Genomic DNA, 15,298 nt, shown 5'->3' with positions numbered 1-15,298 from the left:
TATAGAAAACCTACCAGAACTATCGATCCCAGTTCCAACTCCATCAGACCTAATAGACCTAGATGATGGAACTGATTACCTAGAAAATACCTGTCGATCTACTTTAGAAAAGGTAGCACCACTTAAACATAAAAGTATAAGACAGAAAAAGCTCGCACCATGGTATAATGATAAGACCCGTACTTTAAAACAAACATTACGAAAACTAGAGCGGAAATGGCGATCAACCAAGCTTGAAGTGTTCCATTCTGCCTGGAAGGACAGCCTTATACAGTATAGAAATGCCCTCACTAAAGCTCGCTCAGCATATCTGGCCTCGCTGATCTCCAATAATAAAAATAATCAGAGAGCACTGTTTAGTGTGTTTTCTAGAATTACAAAAAATCAAGCAGGTTCTGAACAACTAATTCCAGCAACTCTCACCAGTAAAGATTTTATGGACTTTTTTAATAATAAAATTGAGAATATTAGACAACAAACTCAAGCCACAGGATCAAATCCATCCTGGCTGATACCCGATGTGAATGATATAAAATATAATGTAACTGTAAAAGAAAGACTTGAAACCTTTTACCCACTCCCACAATTAGAACTAGAGAAGATTATCACTTCCGCAAACTGTACAACTTACACACTTGGTGCAATTCCCACAAAGTTGCTCAAAGAAGTACTACCAGCTATTATTGATCCTCTTTTAACTATAGTAAACTCATCCCTTAGTCTGGCCAAAGCTTTTAAAATAGCAGTTATTAAACCTATGATCAAGAAACCAAATCTTGATGCTAGTACACTGTCTAATTACAGGCCTATTTCTAATTTGCCATTTCTGTCCAAGATTTTAGAAAGAGCTGTGGCTCAACAACTTAGTTCATATCTACATAAGAATCATATATATGAAAAATTCCAATCTGGATTCAGGCAACATCATAGTACAGAGACTGCTCTAGTCAAGATAACAAATGATCTTCTTCTTGCCTCTGATCAAGGCCACGTATCCCTGTTGGTGCTTCTTGACCTAAGCGTAGCCTTCGATACAATAGACCACAATATTCTCATAGAACGGTTAGAAAACATAGTTGGAATCACAGGGACAGCCCTATTATGGTTCAAATCTTACTTAACGGAACGTTATCAATTCGTAAAAGTAAACAATCTAAATTCAAATTATTCTAAAGTAAGATTTGGAATTCCACAAGGCTCTATTTTAGGACCATTATTATTTACATTATACATGTTACCGCTAGGCACAGTTATAAGAAACCATAACATTAACTTTCACTGTTACGCAGACGACACACAATTGTATATTTCAGCCAAGCCCGATGACAAACACAGATTAAAGAAAATAGAGGACTGTGTAAAAGACGTGAAAGGCTGGATGTTGCGTAACTTCCTCCTTCTAAACAGCAACAAAACAGAGGTCCTGCTTTTGGGTCCAAAGTGGCAAGAAATAAATTATCAGATTTAATTTTAAATCTCGCTGACTTTCCAGTTAAACCTGGTTCAGCAGCAAAAGATCTTGGTGTCATAATTGACCCGGATTTATCATTTGATCAACACATAGGAAGTATCACTAGGACAGCTTTTTTTACATATTCGCAATATTGCTAAGATTAGAAATGCCTTATCCCTTCAGGACGCAGAAACATTAGTACATGCCTTTATTACTTCAAGGCTTGACTTCTGTAACGCACTACTGTCAGGATGCACCAGCAGCAATTTAAGAAAACTTCAACTAATTCAAAATGCTGCAGCCAGGGTCCTCACTAAAACTAGAAAATTTGAACATATCAGCCCAGTTTTATCATCACTTCATTGGCTGCCTGTTAAATTCCGCATTGACTACAACATTTTGTTATTAACCTATAAAGCTCAACATGGGCTTGCTCCTGAACATCTTCAAGATACAATTTCCTATTATGAGCCTCCACGTTCACTCAGATCACAGAATACTGGATTTTTAATTGTTCCCAGAATTCAGAAGGCCTCAGCTGGGGGAAGAGCCTTTTCTTAAAAAGCCCCCAAACTCTGGAATGATCTTCCAGAAAATGTTCAGGACTCAGACACAGTCGCAATCTTCAAATCTAGGCTAAAAACTCATTTGTTTAGTTTATCTTTTGGTAGCTAATGCTCCGCCATAGATAAAGGCGGCAGATCCTGGGGGTCCATGGACACAGGGAATTATAGTAAACTGAGACGCTGGTGCTGTCGTCCTGCCGCTTCTCGCGATCACTCAGGTTTGTTGACGGTGGAGCGGAGGGATGCCAGTGTTTCAGGATGCTTCCGTGTCTGTATGTCCTCCTGGTTCTCTCCTTTTAGTTAAAGCTGTCATAGTCAGATCTGCCGGAGTCATTAGCCACACTCTGGAAATTTTCATATTTTCTACTTTACAAACACAAAACAGTTTAAAACTAATTCCATCCCTTTACATCTTTCCGAGTAAACAACTGCCCACCTGTCTGTCTGGACACTGATGGATGACTGTCGAGATCCTCCTCCACGCTTCATACCAGCTGCCCACGCTTCAGCCACCACCAAGTGCCTTGAAGCTGTCCCTACACTGAAGTTCTCACGGACTACTATTATCACCAGTAGATTGACCAGAGGAGGATGGGTCACCCCTTGTGAGCCTTGGTTCCTCCCAAGGTTTCTTCCTCAGCTGGGGGAGTTTTTCCTTGCCGCTGTCGCCCCTGGCCTGCTCACTTGAGGGTTTTACGTTTGTTTTTACATTTCATGTCAAATGTTTGTCTTACTGGAATTCTGTGAAGCTGCTTTGTGACAACATCAGTTGTGAAAAGCGCTATATAAAAAAATTGAGAGGTGACAGGATGATGTAAATAAAACCCAGCTCACTGACAAATAAGGCAAACGTTTGCAGAGATCATGAAGATTTTGAAGACGATGAGACGATTTAACACTGTTTACTGCTGCAGCCACATGTTGCCGCTCAACTAACTTGTGTTTGTTTGTAACACCATGACTATTTTTATATTTGTATAACTCTTTTTACAACCTGATGGTATCCATCATGGAATCCATCATGAATTCTACCGTGCATCAGAGGGTGTTTGAGGAACATGTGAGACCATCTGTGCTACTGAAGCTGAAGTGAAACTGGGCCCTGTAACATGATAATGACTCAAAACATTCCAGTAAATCCAAGGAATGGCTGAAAAGTAAGAAATGGCGAGTTCTGGAATGGCCAAGTCAAAGCCCATATCTTAATACCATTGCTGTGAGGTGATTACAAATGGGCTCCACATGCAAGGAACCCTCAAACATCACACAGCTGAAAGAGTTCTGCATTGAGGAGTGGGGCAAACCTTCCTCAGACCAATGTCAGAGCATGGTACATGGCTACAAAAGTGTCTCTCTGAAGTTATTTCAGCCAAAGGGGGTAACACTAGCTATGAGGGGGTAGGGTCTTCTAACAGTTAGAATATGCATATTTGTTCATATCTTTTGTTTAAATAGTAAAACAATGTTACCTTGTGGTTTACCTGCAATTAAATCACCTTCTTTTCCACAGGTAAATAAAAACAAGATTAGACATCATGTGAACATTTCTTAGTAGTGGGTACATTTGTACTAATACAAATATGAGTTAGTCTTTCTCTCTGTTGTTTATAGTTTTGAAAACCGAAATATTTACAAAGTGTGTTTATTTAAAACTCACATTATCAGTGTAGAACTGTTGTGGTAATATTTTTCAGTCTAAAACTAAACATGAAGAATGTTACAGTGAGATACAAACTCGTTTATCTATCATTAGCTTTGAATTTCAGCTTTTTAAACAAAACTTCTATCTTGTTGAAGCATGCTGTAAAAGTGAGCCCCATTGTGTGCTCCTCCACAGCAGTTCTGCAATAAAAAATACACAACAGACAGGTACTAAATACAGGGTCACCTCTGATTGTATGTGACAAATTAAATCAAATCAAAAACTGGAAAAACCAAAAGGAAAAAGGAGACAAGAGAAACACGGCAGAAAATATGGCACAAAGAGATGAAGAATGTTCCTGCTTCTGTTAGGAATATGAGAAATCTATACAATGTAATGAATGTACTGTCCACTGTCATCATTGCATTTAGTGAGAAAATGTGTGTGTTGTTAGTTTTATTATTGTACTGGTGGCTGGAGGCCGTCAGGGCTGGGACTAACAGGGGAGCTGACAGCGGGCACAGTGAGTTTTGTGCTGTTTTGGTGTTGTAGGGGTGGGTGGTTGTGGGGGGGTTGTGCTTTTTGTTGTTTTTCTGTGGTTTGGGACTTACAAGGTGAGACCTGTGGCCGTTGTCGTCACATACCATGCCCCAAATTCTGCCTTCCCACTTATTCTTGTTCACAACATCCCTCTTAGTGGCTTTAATAAAGAACATTAAAAGGCAGTGTTACTCTTTTTAATTCTCTATCTCCTGTAAAATTTTCTGAAATCCTGGTTTAACGAGATTCCTTTTAAATTAAACATAACTAATGTATCCCTTAATGAAGCGATGGTATGTTGTCTTTATAGTATTTGAATCGTGCTGTGACTCATTTCACATTTCAAGGATGTTGTGTGTTCTGTGCTACATTTTGTTGTATACATTTCACAAGTGAGTTTCATCAGTTTTTCTACATGAAAACATGAAATGTACAGTGCAGTAAAACAACAGTCAAAGCAAAGCTGCAGTATTTTATTCATCTGTTTATTTATGAACACAATCAATCCATCACATTGAAGTTTACTGAACATATTCAACAACTGATGAAGTGATGTAATGATGAACGTGTTTGTAAATGCAGAGCCAACTGCAGAAGATTACATTTAATCTAAAATCAAACAGGGCATAGAAACTCATTCTCTCAGCCCTACTGAGATCTCAGCTTCCAGACTCTGGATCACTGGGGCGGTGGTCTTTGCCGTCTTCATCGATCCAAACCCCTCCATCACTCTTTCTGAACTTGATCTCATTCTTGGCGGTCACAATGCAGCAGGCACCATGGGGTACTTTATAATTCAGAACGATGGTCTCGATGTACACCTCGCTGTCTTTTTCATCTGTAGCAAAGATGCTGGCGAAGCCTTCCTCCAAGCTGGGACATTCCAGGTGCTCATTTGGTGACAGGTTGATGAAGCCGAAGTCTGCATTAGGTTTGAACCTGGAATCTGCTTTTGTCAACACATCTTCAACCTTTATCTCTTCTTTATGGTAGAAAATTCTCAGCTTCTTTCCTGTTGCATTGGCCACGGAGCTCTTATCACTGCCGGGTGCACTGGAATAAACATTACCATAATGGCTGTACTTGTTATAATAGGTGTTGCTGCTGTTATGATTACCCATCTTCACTGAGAAAAATCTGAAATACAACAGATTTGTTAGACAATGTATCCATCATTATAGCTGGGCATTCAAAATGCAGAAGTAACTACATTGTACACGTGGTTTGTCAGTACACACACACACACACACAAACAAATTGTCTGTGAGGAGTTTGATGTATTCTCCCTGTGTCTGTATGTGTTTCCACTGGGTGCTCTGGTTTCAATTATGTAGGTTTATTTGAACCAGATAACTGCCTTGTGTTAACAAATAAAGAAATGTTGAGTGAACCTGAAATGAGGAATCATACACTCTGTGTTTTTCAACACAATGAAAATAAAACCTAAATTAATCTGAAGACTTAGCACACACAGATACATGGCATTTTGGTTACACATCGACTTAAAAGCAACACTGAATTAAAAAGATCAGTGTCTGAAAAGAGTAACCAGTGAAGACTGATCTAATCGTTTGAACTTTGAAAATTACCTTATGGAATGAAGAGAAGATTCCCCTTAAGCCCTGTGTCTGGTCTCTGAAGTTGATGAATTGTTGCTCTAGATGACTGACCAACCTGTTTAAATAGCAAGCGATGCCCCACCTCAGACTCCATTTGAGGAAGTTTTCACCTTTCTTTTACCACTTTTTCCAGGGAAGGAAGTCCTCCTAAGACTTCTGCAGAATTTCTACAGAAATCACAGTGGATTATTTCACCATCATTCAGAAAGTGTAAACACATTAATGAGCTGCAGAAATTTTCAGCTGGGCTGTGACCGACATCCTGTCATTTCTTTATGCTGCACAGAGACTAATTGTGCAGATCGTGTGTTTAATAGAAACAAACTAAAATAAAACAGTCATGACTGAAAAAGTCTAAAAACACCACAGTTTTAGTGCTGGAAATTTCACCTTTGATATCTATTTCCAGGCCGTCAGAACAAAGGAGTGAGTGGACTGTTGACCCACCACTTTAAGTACTGCCCCAGTTTGGACTGCTCATGGGTACAGAACCTTAGGAATGTGTTCTCCCCTGTGGTGGGTAAGAGCAAACTTCTACCCTTAAGAGTGAGTAAATTTGTACTAACAGGAACACGAGTTAGCCGTTCTGTCTTTTGTTATATTTTTGAAAGCTGAGGTATTTGAAAGGTGTGTTTTTTACATAGCTGTTTTTAAGTCTTCATTTAACTGGTCACCACATTATATGCCTCTCATTTAAAACACTTTAAGTGCCCAAGAGGGGAAGGGGAGGGGTCAGAACACATTCAGCCAATGTGTCATACCTGTGGAGACATGGAGATTGTTTGGGAGGGAGGGTAGTTGAATTGTCAGATAAATTGTGCAGCAAAACCTTACACTTTAAAAATGCTGAGTTATATTTTCTACCAAACTGCTGGGATGAGTAAATTGGGAGTTGTTTTTTATTTTTTTTTTTTTTTTTTTTGCGCGTGTGTTTAACCCACTGCTGGGTCAGTCCCTGTGGTTCCCTCCTCAGTGTGACTGTGAGCACCAAAGGACAACATATAGAGCAGCTCTGTCACGGATTTAAGGTAATTGCTTCTTATGTGCTGTGATACGTACACTCAACCAGGAACGACCGTCCACCTGGAGGACTGCACCAGACACTAGGGTGTTCACGAAGGATAGAATGGGCCGTATGTGAAGCTCTAATGGATTGGCATAGGATATTTTACATCTTATCTAGTGTATGGTTATATTAAAGATATGCTACATTACCAACATTCCATGGGAAAACTTGCCCTTGATCCAATATGGCAGCTTCCAAAATGGTGTCAATGTTACGGACACAGCCTAAAAGATAGGCCCCTCACTCGTTACTCCTCACTGGGATATTCAGATATGTCATTTTCCCTTTCGTTTGTGAAATAAAAGAGTGTCCTGAGACTTATGACTTATGACTCACCTTGTATATAGATCCATATCAATAATCTCTCTCTTATTTTTACTGTAAAAAGAACTGACTCTAAATTTGGGAGAGTGCTAACTTCATGAAAGTAAATACAGAGTGAAAGTGCTACAAAACTAAACAGCTAGAGATACAAATGAGTTTCTGTGGTAATTCAGTGAATAAAACCTTACAGACAAGTTACAATTCAGCCGCATACAAACAACAGTCATTGTTATCCTCAAACACACTGTTCCACCTTGAAAGACTTTGTACCACCTTCCAGATGGAAGCTGGTTGTTTGAAAGCAGTTTCTTTTTTAAAATATCACCTGGTGAGAGCCAGGGATGTCCAGTGATTTTCTGGGATGTGTATATTCTCTGAAAGTATTTCTATTGTTAAATCAGTCAGGAAAACCCAGACAGAGTTCAGGATTCAGGACAACTTTTCAAACTCCGGACTGTTCTGGATTTTTCAGGACATCTGGTCACACCACTGTGGGCAGTGAATTCACGGCACTCTGACCTCACACTCATCTGACCCTTGATTTATTCTCTCTGGAAAAACAACTGAATATCAGCCACTTGCACACAGACACAGAGGACAAGTTAGAAGTTGGTCATCATCTGTCCCATCTTCCATAATTCTGTGAATTTAATGAGCTGATACACACACAGACAGACCCAGTCCAGCACCTTGACTTTAATCAACACAGACCAATATCAGCAGCTTCTCTCACTCCAGTTCACACAGTTGACAGTAGCTGATCCACAACCTGTAACTTTAGTCTGACTGAATAAAAACTCAGATATCTAACTCCTAGTAATGCGAACATACAGAATGCTTTGTGAGTCAGTGCAGTAAAAATGAGAACTGCTGATAATGAGAGGTGGGGGCAGCCAAGTTAGAGAAGCAAGCCTGAGGCTGGAGGGACACAGGTTCAATTCCCCAGACCGACATTCACAGATGAAGTGCCCTTGAGCATAGCACCTAACTCCCAAACTGCTGAGGTGGTTGGCAGCCCCCTGCTCCAGTTGTGTGTGTGTTCACCGCCCATAGTGTGTATGAAGAATTGCTCACTAGTGTGTGTTTGTGTGTTCACTGCCATGGATGGGTCAAACTCAGAAAAGTAATTTCCCTAAAGGGATCAATAAAGGAGTTTCTTCTTTTTCTAGAAGAAGAAAAAGTGGATCGTACCGTTTGGGAGACAAGTAGAAATTGCTCTATTCTCACTGTTAAATCATTAGGTTTAATCATGTTATATATTTTTTCTTGAAATCAGAAACAGGCTTCCATTTATAACAGTAAAACAATAAAAAACAACAAAAAACAACAAAAACAATAAGTCTCTTATTTTTAGAGGTGCTGGGACTTTGTGTAGAGTGACCATATTTGAGTTTTCAAAAAGAGACACATGGGGTAGGTTCAAAAGCTTCCATAACCATGCAAATATGTTGCTGAAATTTAATACATACACAAGATAAATAACAAATATCGTTTTGGACAGATTCCCCTCCATTCAACATTTGACCCTAAGCAAAATTAATAAAGTAATATATTTGTCATTTCTTCACGGTTTATTATCATTGAAAGCCTGTTATTTTCTGTTCATACCACACTTCAAAACCGAAGCCCTGTGTTAAAACGACTGGTTTACATCAGAAAACTCATGATTATGACAGGAACTGATGAATTAACCTTTAAACTGTGATTTTTTAAACGTTACTAAAAGCAAGCACCACCTTTTATCAATCAGGAGTAATATAGACTTGATAAATGATCAGAGCTTCGCTGGGATCCACACATTTATGTAAAAACACTTATATTTCATATTCTATAAGGTCTGTCTGATAAAACGTGCTGTATGTGAGAGCTATAATTCAATCTCTCCCCTGGTCCGTATTTAATGATCCGGAGATTTGGCCTGTTTTCTTCTAAAGTTAATGTTAAACAGAAAAGCTGGACGGATGTAACTTGATTAACTCAGAAGGTCAGTAACGGTCAGGTGTGTGTCCGTGTATTTGTGTCGTTAAAGGGACAATGTGACGACTTTCAGTTTAGTAAAATATAGAGCAGAAAGTGGAAGGCTCGTGTCACACAGATACGCTTCTAAATACGAAAAAGAGAACAACTTTCTACACATTTCTGTTGGAGGCTCCAGTAAAACACTGTGATGTGGAGCTCGGCTGAAAGTGATGTAAGCACAAGAAGGTGCACGTGGCGAAGTGTGTCCCATTTCTGCTCTAAGCTCCGACCCCTAGAACACTTGATCCCGGCGCGCACCTTTTGCTCACCTACTACGTCGTCATACGTCATTGAAGTGCACACTTCAATGAAGGGATTAGGGCCTATTTTAAGAATTGGGACAGGGAGAAGACTGTGGACAGCAAAATCCCAGACAGTTTTGGAGATTTAGAAATCCTGGACGGATGCATTTTTCAGGTCCCGAGAAGAGGACATATCAGGCAAAAAGAGTGCGTCTGGTCACCCTAGGAGAATGGTTCCTGAGCTCTTGTAAAAAAAAATGGGGCATTTAACACATCTGTGGCAGTGAACATACACACACACACACTAGTGCACTAGGGGCTGTGAACACACACCCAGAGCTGTGGGCAGCCATCCCTGTTGCCTGGGGAGCGGTTGTGGGTTCGGTACCTTGCTCAAGGGCCCCTCAGCCGTGAATTGAAGGAGAAGGACTGTTTTGTGGGGTGTATAAGACCCTGTGGGTTGGGTGTAGTGTGTGAAGTGTGTTGCTGTGTCTGAGTCATTGCGAGGTCTGTCAGTTTCTGTGTGACGTGTGTCTGAAAGTCTGCATGTAGGGCATATAGGGTCTGTTGTCTGTAAGAAAGCCACAGGCCCCCCTTTAATTTTAAGCTATTACCATTATCACACGTATTAATGAAATCAAATCAAATTTATATAAATAGTTAGGAGTCTGTGAGAACTTCAGTGTAGGGGCAGCTCCAAGGCACTTGGTGGTGGCTGCAGTGTGGGTAGCTGGTCTAAAGCGTGGAGGAGAAACTCGACAGTCATCCATCAGTATCCAGACGGACAGGTGGGCAGTCGTTTACTCGGAAAAAGGTAAAGGGATGGAGTTAGTTTTGAACTGTTTACGTGAACGTAAAGCAGAAAATGTGAACATTTACATAGTGTGGCTAATGACTCCGGCAGATCTGACTATGACAGCTTTAACTAAAAGGAGAGAATCAGAAGGACACACAGACAAACCTGAGTGACAGCGTGAAGCGGCGGATGACACCAGCGTCTCAGTTTACTATAATTCCCTGTGTCCATGGACTCCCCGAATCTGCCGGCTTTATCTATGGGGGAGCATTAAAAGATTAAAAGATAAACTAAACAAGTTTTTAGCCTAGATTTGAAGAAACTCACTGACATGGGCTTCAAGAACAGTGCACTCTCCTGGTTTGAGTCTTATCTCACTGGATGATCCTTCAGTGTGTCATGGCTTGGACAAACATCAGCGCGACACAACCTCATCACAGGTATGCCCCAAGGCTCAGTGCTGGGACCCCTCCTCTTTGCCTTGTACACAACCTCTCTAGGCCCAATCATTCATTCGCACGGCTTCTCCTATCACTGCTATGCAGATGACACACAGCTCTATTTATCCTTTCCTCCAGGAGACACTTCAGTGGCAACTCGAATCTCTGACTGTCTCTCTGACATATCTACATGGATGAAGGAACATCACCTCCAATTGAATTTATCCAAAACTGAACTGCTGGTCCTCCCAGCCAAGCAAGCTATTCTCCACAACATCAGCATCAAGCTAGAGTCCCTATCAGTGGCTCCCACCAAGGTTGTAAGAAACCTAGGTGTCATGGTTGATGACCAGGTGACCTTCGCAGATCACGTTACCTCTGTAGCTCGATCGTGCGGCTTCTCCCTATTCAACATAAGGAAGATTAGGCCATACCTAACTCAACATACAACACAGCTCCTCGTTCAGACGTCAGTAATCTCCCGTCTTGATTATTGCAACACCCTCCTGACAGGTCTTCCGGCCTGTGCTGTGAGACCGCTACAGATGATCCAGAATGCGTCAGCACGCCTGGTCTTCAACCAACCAAAAAGAGCACAAGTCACGCACCTATTAGTTGAGCTGCATTGGCTACCCTTAGCTGCTCGCATCAAATTTAAATCACTAATGATGGCCTTCAGAGTATTCACTGGCTCTGCTCCCATCTTCCTCAATAGACTCTTAAAACCATACGTTAGCGCCCGCCCTCTCCGTTCCTCAAAGGAGCGCCAACTAACACGGCCAACCCCCCGTAAAGGTCAGTCGAGGCTATTCTCATCTCTGGTACCACGCTGGTGGAACGAGCTTCCAAGCACCATCAGAGCAACAGAAACCCTCTCTGCATTCAAGAAATAATTGAAAACCCAGCTCTTCCGAGAGTATCTTTTGCACTGAATGTCTTTCTTTAATGCACTTATTACTTCCTGGCATATTGCACTTAATGTAAGGTATTTTATATAATTTGTGCTGTAGTTTGAATGTTAGATCCTCTTTTGTAAGTCGCTTTGGATAAAAGCGTCTGCCAAATGCATAAATGTAAATGTAAATGTAAGATTGCGACTGTGTCTGAGTCCCGAACATTTTCTGGAAGATCATTCCAGAGTTAGGGGGCTTTATAAGAAAAAGCTCTTCCCCCAGCTGAGGCCTTCTGAATTCTGGGAACAATTAAAAGTCCAGTACTCTGTGATCTGACTAAACGTGGAAGCTCATAATAGGAAATAGTATCTTGAAGGTATTCAGGTATGAGCCCATGTAGAGCTTTATATGTTAGTAACAGAATTTTGTAATCGATACAGGATTTAACAGGCAGCCAATGAAGTGATGACAGAACTGGACTGATAGGTTCAAATTCTCTAGTTTTAGTGAGGACCCTGGCTTGTGAAATATTTTGAAATAGTTGAAGTTTTCTTAAATGTCTGCTGGTGCATCCTGACAGTAGTGCGTTACAGTAGTCAAGCCTTGAAGTAATAAAGGCATGTACTAATGTTTCTGCGTCCTGCAGGGATAAGGCATTTCTAATCTTGGTGATGTTGTGAGGATGTACAAAAGCTGTCCTAGTGATTACTGCCTATGTGTTGATCGAATGATAAATCCAGGTCAATTATGACACAAAGATTTTTTGCTGCTGAACCAGGTTTAACTGGAAAGTCAGTGAGATTTAAAATTAAATCTGATAATTTATTTCTTGCCACCTTCGGACCCAAAAGCAGGACCTCTGTTTTGTTGCTGTTTAGAAGGAGCCTTTTCATGTCTTTTACACAGTCCTCTATTTTCTTTAATCTGTGTTTTTCATTGGGCTTGTCTGAAATATACAAATAACAGTGAAAGTTAATGTCATGGTTTTTTATAACTATGCCTAGAGGTAACATTCATTCATTATCTGTAACCCTTATCCAATTCAGGGTCGTGGTGGGTCCAGAACCTACCTGGAATCATTGGGCGGGAATACACCCTGGAGGGGGCGCCAGTCCTTCACAGAGCCATAGAGATAACATGTATAATGTAAATAATAACAGCCCTAAAATAGAGTCTTGTGGTACTTTAGAATAATTTGAAGATAAATCGTCTACTTTTATGAATTGATAATGTTCCGTTAAATAAGACTTGTCCCTGTGATTCCAACCATGTTTTCTAACATTTCTAGGAGAATATTGTGATCTATTGTATCAAAAGCTGCACTGAGGCCAAGAAGCACCAGCAGGGGATACGTGGCCTTTATGTTTTGTGTATCTCTATATGTTAAATGTAACTGACTGTAGCTGCAGCACACTGCACCCCCCTCTGCAGGAGTGTTGGATGTACTGCATGTTGTTCTGTATGACATCAGTGTGTGTGTACATGTATAAGAGTAAAATGACTGTAAAACAAAGCTGTAGGGTTTATGTATTTGTTTATTTAAAAACAAAATCAATCACATTCCTGTTTACTGAATAACTGAAGTGATGTAATGATGAATGTGTTTGTAAATACAGAGACTACTATAGAAGATAACGGTTAAACTAAAATCATGATCTGAAGCATTAAACAGGGCACAGAAGCTCATTCTCTCAGCCCTACTGAGATCTCAGCTTCCAGACTCTGGATCACTGGGGGCGGTGGTCTTGGTCGTCTTCATCGATACAAACCCCTCCATCACTCTTCCTGAACTTGATCTCATTCTTGGCGGTCACAATGCAGCAGGCACCATGGGGTACTTGATCATTCAGAACAAAGGTCTCGATGTACACCTCAATGTCTTGTTCATCTGCAGCAAAGACACTGGCGAAGCCTTCCTCCAAGCTGGGACATTCCAGGTACCCCTTTGGTGGCAGGTCGATGAAGCCGAAGCCTGCATTAGGTTTGAATCTCTTGGTGTCACTGGAATCAGCTTTTGTCAACACATTTTCAACCTTTATCTCTTCTTTACGGTAGAAAATTCTCAGCTTCTTTCCTGTTGCATTGGCCACGATGCACTTATCACTGCCAGGTGCACTGGAAAATACGATGACTGGGGCATTAATTTGCACACCTCTTGAAACTGTGGCTAAACATACTCTGGTCAGCACCCATCGTCTCTCAGTGGATCCAAAAACAAACTGAAGTGAAATAATCTGCCATTAAAGTATTGCATTTTTAATGCAGTAGACAACGTAGCTTACATTTACATTTATGCATTTGGCAGACGCTTTTATCCAAAGTGACTGACAAAAGAGGATCTAACATTCAAACTACAGCACAATTTATACAAATATACCTTACATTGAGTGCTATATGCCAGGAAGTAATAAGTGCATTAAAGAAAGTCTTTTAGTGCCAAAGATACTCTCGGAAGAGCTGGGTTTTCAATGATTTCTTGAATGCGGAGAGGGTTTCTGTTGCTCTGATAGTGCTTGGAAGCTCGTTCCACCAGCGTGGTACCAGAGATGAGAATAGCCTCGACTGACCTTTACGGGGGGTTGGCCGTGTTAGTTGGCGCTCCTTTGAGGAACGGAGAGGGCGGGCGCTAACGTATGGTTTTAAGAGTCTATTGAGGGAGATGGGAGCAGAACCAGTGAATACTCTGAAGGCCATCATTAGTGATTTAAATTTGATGCGAGCACCTAAGGGTAGCCAATGCAGCTCAACTAATAGGGGCGTGACATGTGCTCTTTCAGGCTGGTTGAAAACAGACGTGCTGCAGCATTCTGGATCATCTGTAGTGGTCTCACAGCACAGGCCGGAAGACCTACACCTTCGAGCTACGTAGCTATTTTTTTTTTAAATACAGGTAAAAATTCAGATGAAACAATGCAAAGAAAATTAAAATAGAAAAAGAAAACAAATGATTCCATCAGTTCCATACATAACCCTTCAAATCAGTTACTTTAAGCATATGTAAATATATAAATACTGTCACCCTGCAGTTAAATAAAATATATGAAAGCAACCCTGCTCCCAGTTCCACACACACGAGCACTATACATTTACAGAATACAAAATATAACATATTCTATAAAACACCAATGTGCAATATATTGTAACATGCAATACTTTTTTTCTGTGCAATTTTAGAAAGAAATATTCTTGTGATATTTATTAATATAACGTTAAACTGTTACTATTTTGTTTGCTACTCATGTCCCTTTCTATCCATCTGCTGTTGTTACACTATATTACTCTGCTCTGGGACTTTTCAAGGATTATCTTACACTAGGCTACAGCTAGTATAAGAAAATACATTTCCAGAGGTACAAGGGAGAATAGAAATTATATCTTAAATGAATCTGAAGACACCTTTAATATCAGCTCCTGAATAAACAGGTGAAGACAGATGAGTGAAATTACCTTCAGGAATGAAGAGGATTCCCTTTAACCCCTGGTCTAGTCTGGTCTCTGAAGTTGAGAAAGTGTTGCTCTGGTGGAGTGAGTGACTGGGTTTTATAGCAAGTGATGCTCCACCTCAGACTTCATTTGAGCAATTATTCACCTTCTTTCACAACTTTTTCAGGGGAAAGTATCCTTCCAGAGAATTTCAGTTGAACAGGGTGGAACTTTATCGTGAGTTGCAATATAAGATCAAAATACATCTTATTACT

General features: G+C 40.5%; 1 protein-coding gene across 1 annotated transcript in view; it reads right to left on the bottom strand.

The window, feature by feature from the left end:
* LOC136693778 (zinc finger protein 420-like) overlaps positions 1-15,298 on the bottom strand; it is a 215,209-nt gene that overhangs the window by 21,526 nt on the left and 178,385 nt on the right. Inside the window, exon 9 of the mRNA XM_066666933.1 lies at positions 13,634-13,639. Coding sequence (XP_066523030.1) covers positions 13,634-13,639 — 6 coding nt within the window. The remainder of the gene's footprint in view (positions 1-13,633; positions 13,640-15,298) is intronic.

Source organism: Hoplias malabaricus, chromosome 4, assembly GCF_029633855.1.
Source record: "Hoplias malabaricus isolate fHopMal1 chromosome 4, fHopMal1.hap1, whole genome shotgun sequence".
Taxonomy (NCBI): Eukaryota; Metazoa; Chordata; class Actinopteri; order Characiformes; family Erythrinidae; genus Hoplias; species Hoplias malabaricus.
This window is presented reverse-complemented; position numbering and strand designations above follow the sequence as displayed.